The sequence below is a fragment of the Serinus canaria genome, chromosome 18, assembly GCF_022539315.1.
Source record: "Serinus canaria isolate serCan28SL12 chromosome 18, serCan2020, whole genome shotgun sequence".
NCBI classification, from domain to species: Eukaryota; Metazoa; Chordata; class Aves; order Passeriformes; family Fringillidae; genus Serinus; species Serinus canaria.
In genome coordinates, this window is record NC_066331.1 from 7370998 (window position 1) to 7393506 (window position 22509).

The 22509-nt window shown below is 51.8% G+C and overlaps 1 protein-coding gene across 3 annotated transcripts in view; it reads right to left on the reverse strand.

Annotated features, from left to right (window-relative positions):
- Nucleotides 1-455: 455 nt before the first annotated feature.
- Nucleotides 456-22509, reverse strand: part of MXRA7 (matrix remodeling associated 7) — a 28167-nt gene continuing 6113 nt past the window's right edge. The window contains exons 2-6 of one of the 3 annotated variants that reach the window (XM_050981413.1): nucleotides 21204-21299; nucleotides 19138-19198; nucleotides 15022-15121; nucleotides 12833-12913; nucleotides 3975-5666 (exon numbers count right to left, since the gene is read on the reverse strand). In XM_050981413.1, coding sequence (XP_050837370.1) covers nucleotides 12880-12913; nucleotides 15022-15121; nucleotides 19138-19198; nucleotides 21204-21299 — 291 coding nt within the window. In that variant the 3' untranslated portion in view covers nucleotides 3975-5666; nucleotides 12833-12879. Of the gene's footprint in view, nucleotides 981-3974; nucleotides 5667-12832; nucleotides 12914-15021; nucleotides 15122-19137; nucleotides 19199-21203; nucleotides 21300-22509 lie in introns of those variants that run through there. The other 2 variants (XM_050981412.1, XM_030231857.2) reach the window with 2 other exon arrangements.

The window sequence follows — 22509 nt, forward strand, 5'->3', positions numbered from 1 at the left end:
ATCACAGAGATTTCCTAAGTATGTATTTTCCAACATAATTTTGCATGAGAAGAGCAGGATCTGAGGTGGACACAACCACCCTTGTGATAAACCCAGCAGCCTTTCTGTGGTCCTCGCACCAGTGTGAGGAGATGTTTGTGTTCCCAGGTTGGAGCTTGCTGCTGCTTCCTCAGGCATGAGGATGATCTTAGTGAGGTCAGCCAGAACCAGCTTGGGTTGGTTTCAAAAGCCAGCCTGAAGGAGAATGAAGTGTTCCTCCCAGGGAGATGAGGGGCAACACGCCCTGATCAGGGCACTGATGCCTTGCTTTTGGTGTTTGTTTTCTAACTGTAGGGCTGGAAGCCTCCCTGCCAAGAGAGGAAGGTAGTCTCCATCTTTGGAGGTTTTCAAGACCCAACAGGATAAAGCCCTGAGTAACCCACCTTGGTCTCACAACTTTCAGCAGGAGGTTGGACTACAGGACCCTTCAACCTGATTTATTCTATTATTTTCATCCATTTTACACCTATCATCTTTGGCTTTCTTCACATGTCAAACTGAGAAAGACTAGGCCTGAAAGTTCATTTGCATAAAGCCTGGCCAGAAAAGAAGTGAGTTTAACAGCTTTGTAGAACTGAGACATAGGACCCAGCCAAAAAGAGGTAAAAAATCGCTGTACGAGATCATAGCTCTACAAAGCAAAATTATTAAACGGCTGAGGAATTACAAGTCTTTTGAAATACATATCACAGGCCTACACGTGTTTGCAAAACAATCTGGAACTGCAAAATAACTACTGAGATATTTTTAAAGCACTACAGCTTCCAGTGTCCTGCAGAACGAGGGCCAAGATGGCTTTTGGGCACAACCTCCCCTGGCTGCAGGGTTATATATCATACAGTCTGAGCTGCTCCTTCATGTCCCCTTCTGACATCTCTCCAAACGTGTCACTTTTTTCCTTCATCAGTCTGAAGATGGCAGCCAGCTGCTCTCTCTGAACCCTGTTGAGAAGAAAGAAGAAGTAGGAATAGCCAGTCCAGGAGCAAGAACATCACTGTCAAACGAAACATGGAGCCAAAGGCAGGTCACTGTGCAAACCTTAGTGGCTGCAGGGAATCTGTCTGTGTGAGATAAGGCAGAGATAGCCTCTGGGTCTCCTTTCTTCTCCTTCCCATCTATCCCATCACCCTGCATGTCTCTCTGCAGCTCCCTAAACGTGGAGATAAACCAGCCTGCTTTAGCACTGGCTTTGGAGCTCCTTAGGGCTTATCTAGGCTCAAACTTTCAGGATAACTTGACATATGGAATTTTATATGACCAACATGTCCCAGTTTAGCAAACTCCATAACAAACCTGGATTAAGATTCAACAGCCCAGTGTGCTTTCCTTCTGTAATGAGAGGATGTAGATACAGAATAATTCAGGAATAGCTAATAAATTTTAGATGCATATCCTAACTTGAAACTAGACAGCAGACTACCTCCCAATGTGGACATGATTTTAATCAGCTCCTGGAAGATAAGATCACGGATAGGAATTTGCTTTAATTCGAGTTTGTCTGCCAATGTCCAATGGTGAGATGGACCCAGGTAGCCAGTCCAGCAGTGAGGTGGTCCCTGTGGTGGCAGAGGCTGACCAGTGGAACACCTAGCTCAGATTTTTAATCCCCAGGTAGTCCCATAGTAGATGATTAACACCCTTCTCCCCTGTCAGAAGATATCTTGATTTTTCCCTACCCTGAACCAGTTAACCATTGTACATCCCATGAAGACTAGTATCTGTGGCAGGGCTTTATTTGTAGGAGGATTTATACTGCTCATCACTGGGGGGTACAGGGGGTGGGCAGCACAGGAGTGCCATTTGTTGGCAGGTAGCTCATGAACTGATGGAACTGCACAAAATTCCCTTTTGGGGCAAGATGAATGTGCACATAGCTCCAGGCAGGGCTGGTTGAGGGATGGAATGTTCCCACTGCCAGACTCCTACCTGATGGGGATCATGCTGCTCTATTGCCTAGCACATCTCGTTCCTGACTCTCCTGTGGGAGATAGAAAGAACTAATGGGGATGTGGTGCTTTATGGCTGTGACAAGGCAGATGAAGTTCCTGTAACTTCAAGGCTCATTTTGTCCCTGCATGAGCGTCAGGCCAGAACTCAGTGACAGCTCAGAGCACAGACCTGCCACAATCCCAACTCCTCCTGCTTGCTCAGCACCTCCCATGGGCTAAAAACACAGAATCTGCCTTTTACTCCCACGTGGTCACCCTGTCAAGAGTCCTCTTTCCTGCCACAACCAGCTTCCCACACAGGACTTTAAACCATTTAATTAATCCATTTAAATGCACGCCACTGGACAACCTGGGGTAATTTTCCTGCAAGGCCTATGTGGACAAGCTATCATCTGTTCCAGTAACAGGAGGAGCAATAATAACTATTCACAGGCAAAACCAGGGCACAATCTTTGCTTGAAAGGACAGCATCAACACACCAGCAGCCACCATGCCAGGAGTAAGATCAGAGGAAGATAGTGAGGAATGAGCAGAGGAACCTTCTTCCCGTGGCCCTGAGCTTCTGCTCTGCATTTCCCCCTTTCCTGAGCTAAGCCACAGCAGCAGCAGGAACAGCAGCCTGTCTTTTCAACATTGCTAAAGCAAACAGGGCAGGAAAAAAGCAGATCCTGGCTAAAGCAAGTTCATTTGCCAGTTCTTTTCCATTGCAATGAAAATGCAAAGGTCCTATGGCCGAACAAATCCTGAGAATGATGTGGGATCTTTTGTTTATGGAAGCCTGGATTTGTTTTCCTCTTCTGTAATGTTTTGTGCTCACAGAAAGAGCATCCAGCTGCCCTTTCAGATGAGAGGAAGGGAAGCAGGGTCATGAGTGATCAATATTTTATTTTAGATCACCACTGGGCACCAGAGGGCATGTTGCCAGTCTGGTGTAGAGAAATTCAATACACAGCTTGGCCTCCTGTGTCTGCAGTGCATCCCAGCTGGGAGTGCTCACACAGGTCTGCATCCCTCACTTCTTATTTCACAGACACCAGCACTGCTGAAACCTCTCCAAAGCCCCATTTCCTTGTCTCCAAATTCAGTATCACAGGCAATATTCACTCTCTTTTTTTGAAGCACAACATCAATGCATTTTGGCTCTCCCCTCAACTTTAAACATCATGACTCTGCATTTGGAAAATAGAAAAATAGCTGTTTCTGCTGTTACTTCTCTGCACTACACAATCTACAACAAAGGGACAGCAAAACAAAGATAAAGAGAGAAAAGAGCCTGGGAAGGAAGAGTATGGCACCACGAACATGAAACTCTTTGAAGAGGAGCTTCTCCTATCAGAGGTGACCTTGCAAAACAACCTTGTAGTGATCCAGCTTGGTTTGCTTTTGGATATTTTTTTGGATGAGTTCAGATCAAACATAACCCATTCACAAATAAATTCATTCTCTCTTCTCATAAATGCTGTCCTCAAAACTACTTGGATTCAGGAGGTCCAACAGGATTTTACTTATTACTAACAAAATAGATTAATTAAGGATTTTTGAAGCAGCCTAATTCTTCTTCATAGTCAATTACATTTGCATACTTAGCTCCCTTAGTCTCTTTTTAGACATTTCAGTCCAAGACTTTTACAGTTAGCTGGAGGTTTGGGGCAGTGAGCCATAGGTATGTTAGAGAGCTGGGGTTTGAGAACTGCTAAGCACCCTGTCCACCGCAGCTGAAATTCTGGGCAGAGCTCTGCAGTGGGAATGTTGTTAATTGCTCTGCAGCCAAACAAGAGCAGGAATGCAACACTGCATTGCTTCAGCAGAAAAAGGGGAATATCCTTGATTTTCCCTCTGATCATTTATGGGAATGTGATCATTTATGGGATAGAAGTCATAGTAGGGCAGAATGTACTTCTAACCTAAAATCCAGATTTCCAACACAAATCTCTTGAGGAAGAAGTTACAAGCTGCTGGAGGTAGGGAGAACAAGCACAAACCAAATAAACTATTCAAAGGTTTATTGGACCAAACAAAGGCAATTTTTACAGATTCAAGCCACTAGAATTACAGTCCTTTTGTATGAGCCACCATCAGATACAAAACAAACAAAACCAAACAAAAGTAAAAAATACCCAGACAGCCATTTGAGTTGAAGAAAGAGTTTGACTTGCTGCCACTAGCAAAATCTGGACTTAACTACCGACTTTGCTGGATGTACATATTGCCATGTAACTTAAACACAACGGATATAAGGCATTCTTTGCATAGTTGGGTGCTTGGGACACAGCCAGCCAGCCAGTACCCAGGAGAGACAAAGGCTGTACCAGCGGGATGTTGAAGCAGAGGGTCCAGATGTGCCTTAATTCATATGCAAACCACTGAACATGCTTGCAGTTGTCGGCTGGGAGGGGGCAGCCCAGCCTCTTCTAAAGCTGAAGCCTCCTGCTGTTCCTTAAACGAGCCCATTTAGGAAGAGTTTGCCAACCCCAGGAGCTGGAAAGGACAACTGTGTACAAGGTTTCAAGTATTGTCTGCATAGGAATTAAAAAGGGAAAAAAAAAGCAGCCTGTTGGATTCCTGATATGTTTGCAGTGTTAGCCAAAAGGCAGTGACAGAGAAGCTTTGGAGGACACATCCCCACCCAGCCTGGTGTTTCTACAACATCACTAAAGGACTTGGACCCTCTTCTCTCTTTCAAAAAGCAGCTGGGTTTGATTTAAAACTGAGTATTTGCCCAGCCAAATTCATGTGCTCTGTGTGACAGAGCTGAGGGGCAACGCTGAGCTCTGGCTCCCATGGAGCAGCAAGAGAAGAGGGCACTGGAACAGCCAGCAGGCAGAGGAATGGGGAGTGGGCCTCTCCCAGGACCTCCACTATCTCATCCTGAGCCAGAGGGAACCCCTGATGCCATAGCTGCCTCCTTGGGTCTCTCCTCCTGGGAGCTGGAGTAGGGAAAATGAGGATGCAGATAATATCAGCAGCCTAAGTGTGGCCTCTCCACCACTAGCAGAACAGCTAAACCATCAAACCTCATCACTTCTTGAGTATCCTGTGTACCTACAGAATCAGCTCTCTGCTAAAATAACTACAGAAGCAAGATTTGAGTCAGCCCAGCCATCATCTGCCATCCCTCACATGGACCCCGCTTTGTCCCTCCAGCCCTCAAAGAGTAAAGCAGCTTTGTACAACACTGGAAATCACAGGCAGTTACCACCCCCCAGCAACAAAGAGGAGTTTGACCCCAGGACAAAATAACTTGAGATTCTGGTACAAGGTTCCAGCTGGTCTGAGAGCAGAGCTATGGTTTGCCTCCCCCAGGAAAGGAAAAACATGAATTTAATGGCCTAATATATGAAGCCAACACCACTAATAGACTTGTTGCATATTTAGTGTTCACTTTGGGTTTTGCTTGGGGGAGAGGGAGGAAGGTTCTTCCCAGTCCCCCAAACACAACTCAAGTCACTGCTTGGGCCCTGCCCCAGTCCGTGGAGCCACACAATAGGATATCCTCAAACTTGACAGGAGTTTTTGTAGAACTCAACTTCAGACCAAGAGGGGATCCCAAGTTTTGAGGGGTTTTGGGTTTCTCTTATGGGTGTGTTTGGTTGGTTTTGATATTTCTCTCAAGCCTTTAATGATGCCAAGGGATGCCTTTAGGAGGAGGCTAGGGACAACTTCATATAGTCTTCAGGTCTGCAAAGAGAAACAGGGAGAGAAATCATTTCAGTCATTTCACTCCTCAGGGTGGTTCATTTTTATTCACATAAATGAGCAGGGAGAGCCCTCGGTGTGTGTGTTGGGGGGAAGGCAAGGCAGCTTCCCCCTCAGGGCAGGACAAGCTGCTGTTTGCAAACCTCATGCCTCTAAGAAGGACTTTGATTCATCAACTGCAGCAGGATAGTCGAAACCCAATCAGAAGTGCAAATCCTCTTGTCTGGCACCAAGCTAAGTTACAACCCTTCTGAGCTACTAATAAGAACTGGAGAAGCCAAACTAACTCCAGGGGTTACTGCCTCACTGTCCTTTGCAGAGCCTCTTGGGGCTGCTGGCACCCTTGACCAGCCCAGATTCGTCTTCCCACCTGTAGCCAGATGAGCCAGGAACAAATGCTGATTTCACAGGGTGGTGTGCCTGAACTGCTAAACTTTCTCAGTCTTTCTACAGATGAATCTGTCCAAGGGAAGGAGGTAAAATCCCCAGACTCCCTGCAGGCCACTTCCTTTTGATGGGAAGCTCTCCCAGTGTCCCAGGGAAGGAGGGTGAGATGTGTTTAATGTGTGGGGACATCCAGGCACTCCCTCCATGTAGCAGAGCCAGGCTCTAAAAAATGTGGTCCCTTGCTCTCAGCCGGAATTTTCCAGACACTCGGGCCTTACTGCCCCAGCATCTCTCATGGGTGAACCATCCACATCAGGAAACAACTGGCCCAAGGCTGGACAGCTGCCCATGGACACAGAGACCTGCACTGGGGTAGAGGCAAGCTACAACACACATCACCTAGCCTACAAACACATTCAGACACACCCCAGCCTCATTCCTCCTCGATTCAATTGGGTTCATGGTCCATAACACCTGAGCCACGTTTGGAAGTCTCCTGCTCCTGCCAGCCATGGCGTGAGGGTGAGGAACAGCCTCATTCTTTCCTCGCTGTTCTGCAAAATCTTGCCTTGTCCAGCAGCCTTGTGACATGGCCGGTGCCCCACATCCTGGATGGGAGATCATCCCATGGCACTGGGGGTACTGGAGCCCAGATGGGAGATTGTCCCCTGGCACTGGGGGTACTGGAGCCCGGATGGGAGATCATCCTGTGGCACTGGGGGTACTGGAGCCTGGATGGGAGGTCATCCCATGGCACTGGGGGTACTGGAGCCCAGATGGGAGATCATCCCGTGGCACTGGGGGTACTGGAGCCCAGATGGGAGATCATCCTATGTCACTGGGGGTACTGGAGCCCAGATGGGAGATCATCCCGTGGCACTGGGGGTACTGGAGCCCAGATGGGAGATCATCCTATGTCACTGGGGGTACTGGAGCCCAGATGGGAGATCATCCTATGTCACTGGGGGTACTGGAGCCCAGATGGGAGATCATCCCCTGGCACTGGGGGTACTGGAGCCCAGATGGGAGATCATCCTATGTCACTGGGGGTACTGGAGCCCAGATGGGAGATCATCCCCTGGCACCGGGGTTACTGGAGCGCCGTTGCCGAGGCTCGGTGGCCATCCCATCAGGACAAAGAAAGAAATTTCCCAGAGTAGATAATCGCTCTGCAGGATCCGCGGTACTGAGGAGCGGATCATCCCGCTCAAGTCACGCAAGCATAATCAGATTTCACGTGGCAGGGCATAAGCTCGTTGCCACAGGGGCCCAGGAGGGGAGGTCCCCTCCAGAGTGCCACAGGTGGAGCAGGGAGGGATGGGGGACATCAGAGAGGGTGGATGAGTCCCTCACAGGAATTCTCATCTCCACAAGGCCAGGCTGACAGCTGGGGTGAGAAGACCTCAGAACCAGCATGGTCCTAATGGAGATGAACATCAGAGCCAGAAAGTCCCATCTGCACATCAGGGATATCCCTTCCTGGTCTTGGAGCAAGCTGTGAGGGGAATTGGACTAGAGAGCATGAGGCAGTTCCTCTCTGGGACATTGGGGCCATGTAACCCCCCAGGCTGAGAAGCTCTGCCATTTCAGCCATGGAAACTGGAAATGTTAATTAGCTGGGGATGGAGGCTCAGAGATCTGAGCCACTGCTTATCCTTGGCTCTTCCCTCCTTTCCATTCTCCTTGGATCAGCATGCTTGCCCCCAGCAGCTCATCAATCAAACCACGTTAGGGTCATCTTTTGCCAGAAGCTGTGTCCTTTCTTCAGATAAAGATTATCCAGATATCTCTGCTCTTGCCCAAGTCACTGAATCACATGACTTGTCAGCTGGACATGGTTCTGTGCAAGGAAAAGCTGGAGAATAAGGAGCCCAGACAAAAACAGGTCCTGGGATATGAGGGCAGCTCAGGGACTGCAGGTCACAAAGAAGCATGGAAACTGCATGTCCTGGTGGCCTCAGGAGCATTCCCTTCACTCCAGCTCACCCACAGCACTGACACAAGGCTTCTTGCTTTTGAGAGAAGACAGCACTTAGGCTCTGAAAAACAGGGGTTACTGGTGGCATTGCCACGTGCATCTGTCTCTCATGTGTTCAAAAATCCACAGCAGGTCAGGAAATCTGTAGCTCATTCATAGACTTCAGCTTTCCAAAGGAGTCCTGACTCACTCTAAGGAGAGCCCTACTGTAACCATGTCTGGTAATTGCTTGTGACCTTTTAAGGAATAGTTTCACTCAAAAAGGTTATTTTCAGAAGCACAGAGCATTCCCAGCTCCTTTCCCTGGCTCAGGACCTTGTCAGAACCATCAGTCCTCTGCTCTGAAATCCTGGCAAGGAAGGTGAACAGCAACCTCGCTCCAGACTCTTCTCACTCAAAACTAGGATTCACCCTTGAAGAGGAAGTGCAGGGAATAAAAGCCCTTAGTGCTGGGCAGACCTGGCAATGGGTGGTTGAGATCTCCCCAGGGAGTCCCCCCCCATCTCACTGCTGGGCATGGTCCCATCACCACTGTCCCCAGTTCTTTACCATGGGGGCAGCTGCCATCTCTGGTGGTGACTATAACCCAGTCTCAAAGTATTGCAGGAAGAATATGAGGAATGACACACTAAATTAAGCTTTAAATTAAGCTTTGGGACCTGGTGGTCCCAAAAATGTGAGCCAGTTGCTTCAGCCAATCAGCAAAACACAGAGAGGACTTAAATGCAGAACAAGGAGACGGTGCTTAGAAAAGAGAGAAGGGATTGAGTCAGAGATACGAAAAAGAGTTTCATCAATACAAATCTGAAATTCCTCCACTGGGACAGAGAAGTTGAAAGGTGCTCTGGGCTTTGGGAAATACCTGCTGTGCCTCGAGGCTGCCAGGACCAGCGTGACCAGGGAGCAAAAGTCTCATTGGCTTTAGGACAGGGGCTGGTGAGGAGCCAGCGGCATTGGGGGCTGTACCACCCCCAGCAGACCTTGCCCACAGCTGGTTTGAGGCAGAATCTCCCCACATTGCCCAGCCAAAGCAGCAATAGCTGAAAAGTCAGGGAAGTGGCTTGGGCTCCTGACCAGCTCATCCATCACTCATGTGCCCATTCCCTTGTAACATTCCTGACCTTCCCAGCCAACACCATGGCAGGGGGAAAAGCCATGGGCAGGCTGGGCTGTGCTTTCCTCCATCACTCAGTGTTTGTTCTCCAGTTCACTGAACACCAGTTTGCTCCCAGCCTGGCAAGATGCCCCAATTCCTGCATCCCTGGGTCTGTCCCAGCTGCAGGGGAGCCCAGCACAGGCAGAGCAGGGCTCCCAGGGAGTTAGCAGGCAGAGAACAGCCAGCTGCCCATGCTGCAAGGTTAAGCAGAAGCAGATGAAGACAAGTCATGAGCGCTGGGTGAGGGAGACATGGAAAAGCAGCCACAAGCCAGGACAATTCAGGACCTGAGCCAAAAAAAAAACCCCAGGAGCTCAAGCAGAGTTGCTGTCTGAACTAAAATCTCATGCCAAGGCAGGGTCAGAGACTCACACCCTGCAAAGGCTACGGGGGAGTTTGCAAGGGTTTCCTCTCTGGGATGGGAGAGGAGGAGATGGGAAGGGGCTTCCTGGCCTCCCCTTCCCTGGCTTTCTGAGGGAGGCATCCTGAGTTACTGTTTTTAAAGCTTTTGGGGATTCATGACTCAATCATGACTATAAATAGGGCCAGGGCTTCAGTCCACTGACATCTCCTAGGTCAGAGGAGGTTTCCCCTGGGGATATGGAGGCAGGGAACAGCACCAGGCCATCAGTAGACTTCCTCTTCATCCAAGTGGACTTGGGCACCTACAGAGTGAGCATGAGGGGGAGCTCATCAGGGATCCCCAAACTCTTGCCCTTTACTACAAGAGGCAGCTGGAAAGCAAACACACCTCATGCCTTGGGTGTTGGGCAGCTGAAAGCAACCTTGCCCATGGCTGGTGTCATCCCTGTGTCTGGTGGCTGCAGTAAAGCAGTGGCCACCCTGTCCTGCAGAGTGCCATGGCCCTGGGCTCTGCCCCCCTTGCTGCTACTCCTCCTCCCTCAGCCCAGGGCGACTATCGTGCTGCAGAAGATGAGAAGCAAACAAATAATAACCCTCAACCCCCCAAAAAGCCCAAACTTACCCAGCTTCCCTCATCCAAAAGAAGCACCATGCTGGACAGGACAGGACAGGACAGGACAGGACAGGACAGCAAAGCCACTGGGTGGGGGGAAGGTTAGCAAAAGAGAGGGAGGAGAACGAGGCCAGGTTCCCATGCTGTACAGAGAGGGGAGCGAGCAGGCAGGCCAGGGTTATGTGATGGCAATGCAAGGGGTGGACAGGGACAGATGCCAATGGACAGCTCTCCCAAAACCTCTTCTAGCCTGTCCACCCACCTATTTTTGGAGGGCTGCTAGTGGAGATGTTTGAAATAGGTCAAGGTCTGTCAGCACAGTCACTAAACCTCTGCAGCTGTTTCCTGCTCTTGTGTGCTCCAGGGTTGTCATCACCAGCATTGTCTCATTCAAAATTCAAACTTCAGCACAGTTGGCCCTCAAGCCACAGCTGCATCCCACTTTCATTCAGGATGCCTTGTAGAGCAGAGAAAGGTCTCTCCTCTCTGACATTCCCTAGAACCAGGGTCTACCCTGCCTTGCTGAAATTTCAGGGTACAAGCCCAGTTTTTTTCATAACCAAGAGGCACTCTGAACACAGTTGGGGAGGAGGCAAGTTCCCAGTGCTCAATTGCCACTAAGAAAAGGGCTGAGCTTGATATTTACAGCCATCCAATTCCCCTTGCATGAATTCCAATTTGCAGTTGAGCCCTAGGCTTAAACCCAGTCTGTATTCAAACAGTGTCACCTCAACCCATTTGTGGCTGGCCAGGAGATGAGAGGAGAGGATTGAGAGGCAGGAGGAGAGTTTGCTCCTTGAATGGGTCCCCTAGATGTGGAAACTGAGCCCATTAGCCAGGGAAACTGGGCAGCTATCCCCATCTTCCCTGCAGTGGTCTGGGGGATCTCCTGCTCCATCCAGGAGTGCCCCTGTCAGGAGCAGTTTGGTGCCATTCAGCAGACCCTGTTCAATGGGTCTGCCATGGGGCAGCTTCTGGCTCTTCACCCCCACCTCTTTCTCAATCCCAGAGGGCAGAGAGGAGAGACCTTTCTAGAGCCTGTCAGCTGGGATTTGCTCTTCTTTGTCCCACCAACACTCCTAGCCAAGAGTGACAAGGAGAGAGCACTGAGAGCTCAACCCTTGACAGCACTGAGGCCAACCAAGGCTTGGCTGGGACCTGCTTTCCCTCATGGAAAGAGAGAATTGAAAGAGAGACCCAAGGGGGCCATTTCTCCCATTGTTTTCTCTTTTATAAGGAGTGGAGCCTTACTGCAGCTGTCAACACTCAGCAGAGTCCTGACCAAACTCATTTCTAACAGAAAAAATCCCCACTAAGCTTTCAACCTTAAGGGAGGTTTGAAGAACATCTGGCAGAGACCACTCCAAGCCACCCCTGGCAGCCAGGCCCTGCAGGCACACTGGGGGGTTCTTCCTCCCTCTTGCACAGGAGCTGACCTGCCAGGACAGCAACACCTCTCAGGCAGCCTGGTTGTGTCTCACACCCACACAGCTCAGCCCTGCCTGAGCAGGGGCAGCTGCAGCACCAGGACTCACATTTCCTGAGCTCCAGCTTTGCACTGTGGCAGCTACAGCTGACAACAGATGGCCAAAAGCCTCAGGTGCAGAGGACAAGGATTTGGGAATAAGCTGTGCTGGCTGGACCAAGGGCTGCATCCTTCCCCTGCACTCTTCCCCTTCCTGCCCAGACTGTTTTTCTCCCCCAGGGGGGCAAAGGCTACGTGCTTCTGTTCCAGAAGGACTGGTGACCCACCAGTTGTGATCAAGCACAGCCACCACCCAAGCAGAAGTATTTGCCAAAAGGATTTACTGTCCTCCTCCCTCCATGAGCACTCTAATTTTTAAGGCTGAAGTCACCGAAGCAGGAAGTTGCATCACTCAGTGAAGGTCACATTCCTTCCCCTTTTAGTCCAGATTTAGCCCCAGTTGGAAGCCACAAGACTCAAGTGAATTGTAGGCAGGACAACCACAGTTTCTGCAGGGACGCAGGTTAGAACAGAAGTTGGGCTTTAGCTTAAATAACCAAATCTATTGCATGCCTGTACTCTCCTGTTTGAAGTCCTACAGCTCCTTCTGGAACAGGCAAGGAATATTTTCAGTGGCATCTCCAAAATCAAGAAGTCCCAAAATTCAAAGTTGTGAACTACACAGCAAGCAGCCTCTGAGGACCCACTTAGATTTTTGGGATGTTTCTCACATCTGCTGCTTCTCGTGGGAACCTGTTGGTCCACAGGAAAGCTGGAGGAGTGACAGGGCTAAAAGTGCACACTAAACCTGTCTGAGTTTTGGTAACACACCCTAGGATTAACCCCTCCCTCTGCAGCAGCCCAAATTTCCCAAATCAGTACAGAGAAGTGGCTGTGGGATGTCCAGCTTCTGGCATCCAAGCTGCAAGAGGTGAGCATCCAAATGTGAGAGCCCCCATTTGCCCTGGAGTGCTCATGGAAAGTGAGATGGAGGCAGAGGGGAGTGGACTCATTAATCTATTATGAGGAGGGAAGGAGAGGGAGAAGGGGAGGGAGGTGGGACAGGCAACCAACTGCAGCTCAAAATAACCCCTCCCCTGGAAAATAACCCAAAAGCAAAATCACCCAAGACACGACCAGGTGTTACCAGTGGTACCACTACCTCTAAGCAGCAGCGTGTCCTTACCAAAAAGATTTGCAAGAATGTTTGTGGCCGAGGACCTAAGGTACTTGCTACAGAGATGTGAGATCAGAGGTCAGCTCAATCCTGCAACATAAAGGTGGCAAACCCGGGTCACAGCAGGTCAGCAACACTGTCAGGGCTCATGGAGAGGGGGAGAGGGGTGGAAGGGCAAGGAGAAGGATGCAGGACAAGGCTGAGCTGCTGTGCTCAGCTCTCCCAGCTTACCTGGCAGCAGCCCTGCCCCCTTGCACCACCTGCGAGGCCTGCAATGAAAAGCTGCTGATGCCGCAGTGAAGATTTGAGGGGGGGAAAAGTAAGCCAGCAACAAAGCAAGACAAAAAAAAATTCACCAAGCTGCCTTAAAGAAATGAACAACACAAATATGGAAGAGAAGAAAATAAAGGAGCAGTAGGAAAAACACGTCTGCCAGTGGCCCTCAGTGGGGAGGGCTGCTCAGAACCTCCAGGAGACACGAAGCCCACCAGTTCTAGGTGCACTGTGCTGCCCTGGGACTGCTTCACACAGACAAGAGCAGCGGTGCCTGAGCGGTGCCATGTGCCCAGGACAGGTCCATCACCCCCTGGAGCCTGCTCTAAGTCATGAGGACAAATCCCCCATCCCACTGCTGTCCTTAGGCAAGGTCCCCTCAGTGTGCCCAGGTGACAAGGGTGGTTTTTGCCCCACAGAAACCAGCCCAAGGCTCTGCAGGACTCCTGACCCTGAAAACCTGAGCAGTGATTGCTCAGCTGGTTTGGATAAAGCTGCTGGTGCAAAGGGTTAGAATTTGCCAGCTGCAGGTAGATTTTTGCATTGGTGTTTAGCAGGATCCTGAAAAGCAAATCCCATCTAGCCCCATGGGTGTCCCTGACATTCACTTGGCTCATCCCCCCACCACCCTCCCCAAGGGAAAAATAGAGTGACACTCACAGCCCTGCTCAGCAGTTTAGAGGGTGGGGGCTTCAGGCACAACAGACACATGGAAAAGAAGAAAGCAAACATTTTTTTCCTGATGCCACCAATGCAGAATCAACCCCATGCCAGAGGAAACCAGAACTCATTTCTGTTGCTGGCCCCAGAGCAGGGCAGGTCTCTGGATTTACTCTGCCTACCACAGTGTCCTGCTCCCCTCACACAGATAAACCTCAGCCAGCATCACAGAGATGCTGCCCAAGAGCCTCAATGCAAGGTTTGCCAGCAGGAGATGCCTGAGCTGGGGGTGAGCTGTGATCCCCCATCCCTGCCTTCTTTGCTGTGCTCCAGTTTCTGCTTGGTTCTTTACACCAGGCCAGCTCTGGTGGGATTTAGACCATGATTTGACAGGCAAGGGGCGACAAATGCCCCTAAATCACTCTCTGCAAGCCTCTGGGTGGAGAATTGGGTCCCACAGCCCTTGGGACAGCAGTGGGGAGAACACCATCTCCCAGGCTTTTTGAGCCACCACAGAGAAATCAGTTCCTTGGAGTTCACCCTCAGGGAAGGGGTGTGAGCTGCAGACACCTGTAAGGGAGCAGCCTGCCACAGAGCCCTCAGCTGGGGGGTTATTCCTTCTATAGGCTGGGGAATCTTGAGCCAGAAAGCTTGTTCTAAGTGACAGGACAGGTTTGACCTTTCTTCATGCAGGGCTCAGGGGGATACTTCAGCAAAAAGTGCAAGATGGACAATTCTCCATCTCTACCAGGCCCACTACTTGGGAAATCCCCATCATGTCCAGCTGAGGAGACAGCCCTGGTAATGGACACTTGCAGTGTCAGCCCCATCTCAGTGAGCTCTAGAACCTTGTGCTCCCTCACTTTGCCCCAGTGTTTCTGAGCTGTGCCCATGCTCTTGGTTGGGATGCCATCCACAGGGCCAAGGGAGGGGAAGTAACCAAAGATAGGAGATACCTGACAGGAGATACCTGTCAGCACAGAACTAATGGGATCAGGGCAAATACACCAGCTGCATCAGCTGGAAAATTTGGTCTAAGCATCCAGAGGAGCTCCAAAGGTATTTAGGGCCACAGTGCCTCCATTTCCTAAATCAGTGTGACTTTATTTGTTCTCATATTTTCCTGGGTGGGACAGGTCTGGAGCTCCAGAGCAGTGAGACACTGAGGGCAGTGTGGGGAGAGAGAGTCTGAGCACACCCAGCTTGCTCCAAGGGCACATCAGCCAGGTGGGCTTGGGCAAGAAGAAAAAGGAAGCTCAACTTACCTTTGTTCTTCCTCTAGTTCTTCTTTGGACATCATTGACTTGTACTGGTTTCCCCTTAGCTTTCCAGGACTGTATTTAAAAGAAAATGTCTCCTCTGCAGCTGGAGAGGGGAGACAAAAAATGAGCAAGAAATCTGTGAACTAGAGACCTCCTGAGAGCCACAACCCACAGCAGTGGGGCTGTTCCTTTGGGTGCTCTCTGCTCTGCTCCTGCGCCCCAAATGCTCTGGCCACCCCAGCACCTTTCCTGAGTCAGCTCAAATCTGCAGGAGCCTGGGCACTGCCAGGGAGGCAGTGTGGATCCCAGAGCAGAGCCAAGGTGCTGCTGGCCAGGGCATGGCAGGAGCCTGGGCACTGCCAGGGAGGCAGTGTGGATCCCAGAGCAGAGCCAAGGTGCTGCTGGCCAGGGCATGGCAGGAGCCTGGGCACTGCCAGCACTGCAAACAGCGAGGACTGCTGTGAGTGAGCAGCCTGCTGGAAGCAGATCCAAGGAAATCCTGCAGCACAGGAACCATATGCCATTGTTCTCCCTGGATTCAAAGCCTTGCAGGCCCATCTTGGCTTATCAAGACATGCTAATCCTGCCCTGATTAACTCGCAGCATTTTCCGCTTCTCCTCTCCAGACTTGCATTCCTCCTCCCTCCCTCCCTCTCCTCATCCAGGGGCCCTTTCCCCAGCTTGGGGCTCATGGATGGTGCCACAAGCAGAGCTGTCCCAGCTCTCCTGCAGCCCTTGACAAAGCTTGTGAAAAGAAGATGCCACATGGCAAATGCCAGGGCTGCAAAGGGCACCGAGTCCAGGCAGCCCCAGGAGCACCAACACAGCCCCTCTGTCAGCAGCCCTGAGGAGGAAGCCAAGGTCTCCTTCTCCTGGGTGCTCTCCCACCCAGCTCTCCAGCCTCACCCTGGGCTAATTAGAGCACCAAAGCTCAGACTCTGAGCCAAAGCCGATCCTTTTCCAATCGGATTTTGTTTGAGCACTATTTGCTCTTAAAAACCTCTCCTGTGCTTTATATCCCTACAGACAGAGAAAAAAACAGGAGGGGAGGTCAGTCCAAGAGGGGGCCCAGGAGGAGCTGCTGCTGTGGGTATGTGTTATCTGTGGGCTGCTTATCTGAGAGCCTTTATCTCCCAAGGACTGCAGGACTCGGCTGCTTCAGTCCAGCCATCCAGCACTGGGCTTTGCACATTCCCAAAAACATCGGCTGCTCCCCCCGATCCTCAGAGCCCTGGGGATGCTTCCAAGGGGGACACAAAAGGAAGATGTTCCTTCATTATCTGCATGGCCCTGAAAAAATTGCACATTATCCACAAACCAGCATCCAGGATGACACCAGCAGGACCCCCCCCAAAGGGTTCCTGCACCCTAAGGGGATGAAAATCCCCCGGGCAGGAGAGGAAGCCCAGCTTGTACATAGCTCATGGATGCATACTCTGCTCTCAGGAGCACAGGAAGGCCCTTCCCATGCCCTCCATTGCTACTCTGGCCATATTCATGATTGTGTGTCCTCCTCCACCTGCCCAAATGAAAAACCCTTCACAGCCTCTCCCCTCCCTTCCTCACATGCAGGATTCAGCATCAGCTTCCCTCTATTTTCTGACCAATACTGCCCTTAAGGATTTTTCTCCTTGTGTCCAATACCTTGATTTTGGGATTTCTCCACCCCCAGGCTTGTGCCCACATTCAGCTGCTGCCAGACCTTGGGGACTCCCTTGTAAAAGGTAAGTCAGAGCCTGATTTTGTAGGTGGGGAAACCAGAGATCTCAGAAACAAGCAGTGCAAGGCTTCACTGGAGTGAAGCACAATAACTTTTACCAATTTCCATGCCAAAAGTGTAACTTAATAATAAAATTTGATGAGTTATTGTAAAAAAAAAAAAAAAACAAAAAAACCCAAAAAAAATTCCACTTAAATCTACTTTCTAGAAGAATCCCTTCAGATACTCTCTCCCAACTTTGTCCTAAACCAGGACACCATGCCTGGAGCAAGAGGAGTGGGATGGGAATTTCCCAGAGACCTCCCCCCTGCTAATGCCCACATTTCCTCACTGCTTTACATCTCCAGGTTCCTGATCTTGGGGAGCTTCCCTGGGAACTCCTGGTGGATTACTACTCAATTACTGATCTGGAGTGTTTCTCTAATCCTTAAATGCCACCGGGGCTCCCAGGGGATGCAAACCCTTTATCCAGCTTGGTCACAAATGTCTGAACACAAGCAGCCCAAAGCTCTGCAGCCCCAAACATTCAGCTTGGCCATATTCCACTTCCTTGGGTGGGAAACCCTCCCCATGGGCAAACAAACAAACCAAGCTGGCTAGCTGGAAACAAGCAGTAATGCTGCAGCTTATCAGCACCTTGGGTGACCATAAAAGTACATGGAAAGAAAATTCAGCTGGCTGTTGCTTTGGGAGATATTAGGAGAAAGGAAAAAAAAAAAAAAAGAGGGTGTAACATCCTGTTCCTTGTGCTGATGCAGAGCAGGAGCTGCTCATTACCTTTGTAAAGCTTGAATGATTTCAAGGACAATTAAAATTGTTTCCCTCACATGGTTTTCTGCCAAATCAAGTGAGATTTGGGATTTAGACTGGCCCAAAAGGAGCAGTTTAATTACCACCTCCCCAGAAAATAATAAGGGAGGAGGGAGGAAAGGAAGGTCCCTATCTCCCTGCCCACAGGGTGAGATTAAAAAAAGGAGACAGTGTGTGGCTTTGGAAACCTCTGGCTGGTTTTTGAGCTCAGGAACTTTCTCTGCAGATCGAAAACAAACTTCAGGAAACACACAGAAAAGGGGAGGCTGGGTTTTCATGTAGACAGGGAAAACACTACAGGAATAGGAGGTGACCTACTTACTGAGAGCCTCCATGAGTTCACATTAAAGAAAACATTTGTCTTTCATCTCTCTGCCCTCACATTGCCAGTGCTATGACCCTGAGCTGGCAGGGTGAGAGCAGGCCCAAGAGAGCAGCTCTCCCCTGAACAGGCTTGCTCTGGTGTGATCCACACCTTACCCCTGCCCACAGTGGAGGGAAGGCTGCTCTGTGGCTTTGGTCACCGAGCAGCATCCCAGGCTGTGGGATCTCCACATGTCCCAGGGGAATCTCTGCTCGTGGGCTGAGTGGGGCCAGGACACACAGGAGGCACTGAAGGAGGAGCAGGGCTGGTCCCAGGGCACTGCTGGCGTTCCCAGCTGCATCCCTCAGCCCAGGCCATGGATTTGCCCAGCCCCATTAGAGAATACTTCAGAAATGGTGTGAATTATTGAGGAGAGGAGGCAGGGGGCTGCCTGCAGGAGGTGCTTAGGGGGGCCAGCACCTTCCCCCATCCCATTTATAAGGATGCCCCACAGTAGCAGGGCAGCCCTGAGACAGAGCTGGACCTGCAGAAGCAGACCCTTGCAGAGCAGCATTGCTGAGTATCCATTTGGCAGGATACACCCATCAATCCTCAAACCAGACCTCCCACAGCCCCCCACGGTGACATCCCCAGCCACCAGTGCTGCAAGGAAGCCCAGCAGGGTGGAATGAGTGTACTTTGGGAGCCCTGTCTCCAAAGGAGCTTCCCCTGCCTTGCAGGAATGGCACCAGGATTAAAATTTGATTCTCTGTGGCATTAGGCATAATCCTCCCGAGCTGGGGGATTGCCACACAGCACCTTCAAAGAGCCAGGCAGAAAGTGGGGCAGGGAAGGGGGAACACCCCGAGGCCTCCTGCTGCCCCAGCTGTCCCCAGCCACCCCAAGGCAGGACTCCTGGGGACATCCCAGCATCTCCAGGCCTGCTCAGGAGAGCAGAGTCCCTTCAGACACAATTCAAGCACCATCTGTTTCATTTTCTTAGGACTGCAGCAGTTGTCACCCCAATTAGTCAATTAATCATTTTCCAATCAACTAATTGGCTAATCAGTTAAACGTGGCCCTGACTAAAGCCCCTGGAGATTGTCCTGGATGAGCAAGGAGCTTTTGGAGCAGCTGCATCACAAAGCTACCCCATGGCAAACAGCCCAAGGGCATCTGGGGAAGGGGCAGGAATTTCCTGGAGGAAGGAGACCATTCCCAAGCACTCAGAGCTCCAGACCTGTCCATAATCTCCCTGCAGAGTTCTGGCTTGCTTGGCACTCACCATCCTCATCCTCAGGCTCTCTCACCACTAGCTTCTCATTCTCTGAGTCCACTTCTTCCTCCTGGAGGAGTGAGAAACAGAACAGCCATGAGGAGAAGGTGCTGTGCTGAATAACCCACGTTTAGTTGGGGCAGGGCTGGGATACAGGGCTGGGCACCCCTTCCCTGCTTCCTCCAAGGCACAGGACAAAGGGACGCTCCCTAATGAGTGAGGTTTATTAGTCTGCTTCCCTCTCATGAGTCAGTCCCACTGATCTGGCTGTGAAATGCAAGGAATCAAAGAGATATTAAGGTTTATAATCAGAGATATTAAGGTTGTTAAGAAGAGCCTTGTGCCTGAGCACCTTCCTCCCACCTGCAGCCCTGCCACCCCTCCTGCCCGAGGGGACTGAGCCAAGAGCCACAGGGACTTCTGTGTGCCCCAGGGCAGGCTTGGACAGGCTGTCCTGGCAGGAGGAGAGGTGGATCCCCAGCCAAAGCCACCTTGCAGCCATGGGCCAAGGAGCTGCTCTTAAGCACAAGGACATTCACCAGTCAGGCCCAGGGGACAAAGGCAGCACTGGGGGGTTGTGCTGGGACCCCTCCAGGAGCTGAGCACAGATGGGAGCAGCAACAGCACATTTTGGGTTTGTTTTTTTTTTTTTTAAGGCAAAGCAATTTTGGAAGTTTTGGGGCTCCCTTCTACAAGATACAACAAACTTCATAAAGCCCAGATTCCTTGTCCTGTGCAGAAACTCCAAGCAGGAAAAGAGGGGAGCACCCCAGCTCTGGAGATAAGACAAGGACACATGGCAGAGCCCCTGCATGAGAGATTTCCTCCTGAACAGCCCTGTGCTCCAGCTGTGAGCTGAGCCCAGGGGTCACCAGCACCCCGGGTGTCTCCTGCAGCCTCCTGGCCCTGTGCACCCCGTGGGATGGCAGAAGGACAAAGCACCTGCAGAGAGGGAGCAGCACGAGGGGAGGCTGCCAAGCCCCTCATTATCAAGGCAAAAGCTGGGGGGAAGGAGACCCAAGGGGAGGGACACTGACCCAAGAAGGAGCACACAGAGCTGAGTGCTGGCTGTGCAGGGCAGAGCTGTGGAGGAGCTGCTGGAGCACAGCCCCGGCCCAGAGCTGGGTTAGTTTGTCATGGGGGAGGAACATGCATTATTCACAGTCACTTGGCTTCCTCTGGCCACCCTGCTCCCCAGAAGGAGATGCCACCAGGACCCCCACCCACTGCAGCCATGGCTACTTTGGGCCACACTTCCAAACATGGACACTTCCCACTGGACACCCAGGCTTCCCCTGAGGATGGGGAAGCACCCAAAGGGAGGGCACAGGGAGGGGACAAGCCCAGGGCAGCAGCTCCCCATCACATCCATCTCCCCCTGTGAGCTGGGACATCCCCTGGAAAACCCAACCCTCCAGGAGCAGCCACAAGGAGGGAGATTTCAGCCTCTTCCTTGCCTGGGCATTAGGAACTGAGCATTTTAACAATGAGAGCAAGCAGGAAATTTGGGTGGCAAACCTCCAAGGAAGGAAAATAGATCTGCTCCAACACAGAGGAAGAGACACTTGACAGGAGCAGAGAGGGAGCAGGCAGGGATGCCAGGCTGGCAGGCGACAGCAGCGTGCCAAGGCTGGCTGGGAACCCCTGCTCGTGGCAGCCAGGAGCTCCCTACAGCACAACATTTTTCTGCTTGGATGGCTTGGAGGCAGATGCCAGCACCTCCCTTCCCCCCATGCTGTGGCCCCAGACTCCACATCCCTGTCCCTCTGTCCCTCTGCCCTCCTGGGGCTGCTCCTTCCCGCAGCCATCATGGCCCAGCTGCCTCGGAGGGACCCACACCACTGACCCCCATCCCCAGGGCATCCCAAACCTGCACCTGGAACACCATTGCTTTCTGCATTAAATGGGCTGAGTCATTTAGAGGCCACCCAACCTCACCAGGGGAGAACAGCAGGCAAGCTTTGCCCCCCTGCCCACAGCCACTGCCACCCTGGGACAATGTCCCACCCGTGCAGGGACACTGGCACACTGTGAGCTGTGCCAACCTCCCCAGGCTGGCTCTTCCTCCAACACACCTCTGCATGGCTGGAAAGTGCTTCGTGGCCTCTTGTGTCCTCTGCTTGTCCTGTGTGCCCGAGGCTGGATCCAGGTGAGGCACCCAGGGCTGGTATCTGGAAAAGGACAAAAGCTTTGAGCACAAACATCCCCAAGCCCTCCCTGTGCTCAACCAGCCAGCCCTGGCAGCTCCAGCACACATGGACAAATGCTGAAGGTGGCCAATAGCCCACCTTGCCCCATGCCTGTGCCATGTGCTGAGCCACAAATGGCTGCTGGACTGGGGAACCCCAGAGACCTCCAGTGCCCTGCCCTGCAGCCAGGGTTTGGAGCTCAGGAGGTGCTCCCTGTGGCAGCCCCAGCCCCTGGGGTGGGACCACTGCAAGGAGCCACCAGTGAGGGGGGCTGGCTGTGCCAGCTCCAGGCTGGGCTGTCCGTGTGTCCTGGCAGGGCTCAGGCAGCTGCCTGGGATGCTGATGCAGCAGAAGGGAGGGGACATATTTGGTTTGTTAATGCTGCCTTCTCCATCGCAGGCAAACAGCCCCTGGAAACCTCCCCATCCCACCCTGACATCCTGGGGCTGGGCTTTCCCAGCTCTCTCAGCCCCACAGCAGCTGTGGGTGGCCTGGACCCCCTGCTCATCCAGCTTTCCCTGTCCAAAACCTTCAGCTGAAGGTTTCCCTGCTGTGCCTGGAGGGCTGTGGAGGAGGATATGCGTGGGCAGGGAGCAGGGACACCGTGTCCCTTGGCCTTGCAGTGAAATACCAGCATGTGGCTGGGAGCAGCTCTGGGCTGGCTGGAAACGCCAGCAGGGACAAAGCCTGACCTGGAGCCTGGCTGTGCCCACAGCCCCTGGGAGCCAGGGAGGAGGGGAGAGCCCTCTCTGCCTGCAGCAGCCCCAGTTTCAGAGCTCTCAGCCCTGCTGTGGCCAGTGGGTGCTGCTGTCCTGGCATCCTGCAAAGCAGGGAGGGGGGATGGTGTTGGGACAACACTGGGAGACTTGGAGGACACCACGGCACCCCATGTGCTGCTCTTCTGTGGGAAGCACAGCCCAGGGAGAATGCAGGGAGAGTTTTGAGCAGCTGGGAGTGAGGAAGGAACAACTGGAGAAGAAAGGACCTGAGTGCTCTGTCCAAGAGGCCACAAATCAGCATCTCTCCGGCACACACCAGCCACGAAAACCTCCCCGCAGGGAAAACAAAAAAAAAAGAAAGAAGAAGAAAAAAAAAAAAAAGGTGAGAAGCAGCACTGCAGGGAGCCGTGCACGTCATTATCCGGGAGCATCTGGAGGAGACTTGACACGGGCCGCCCCAGCAGCTGCTGCGG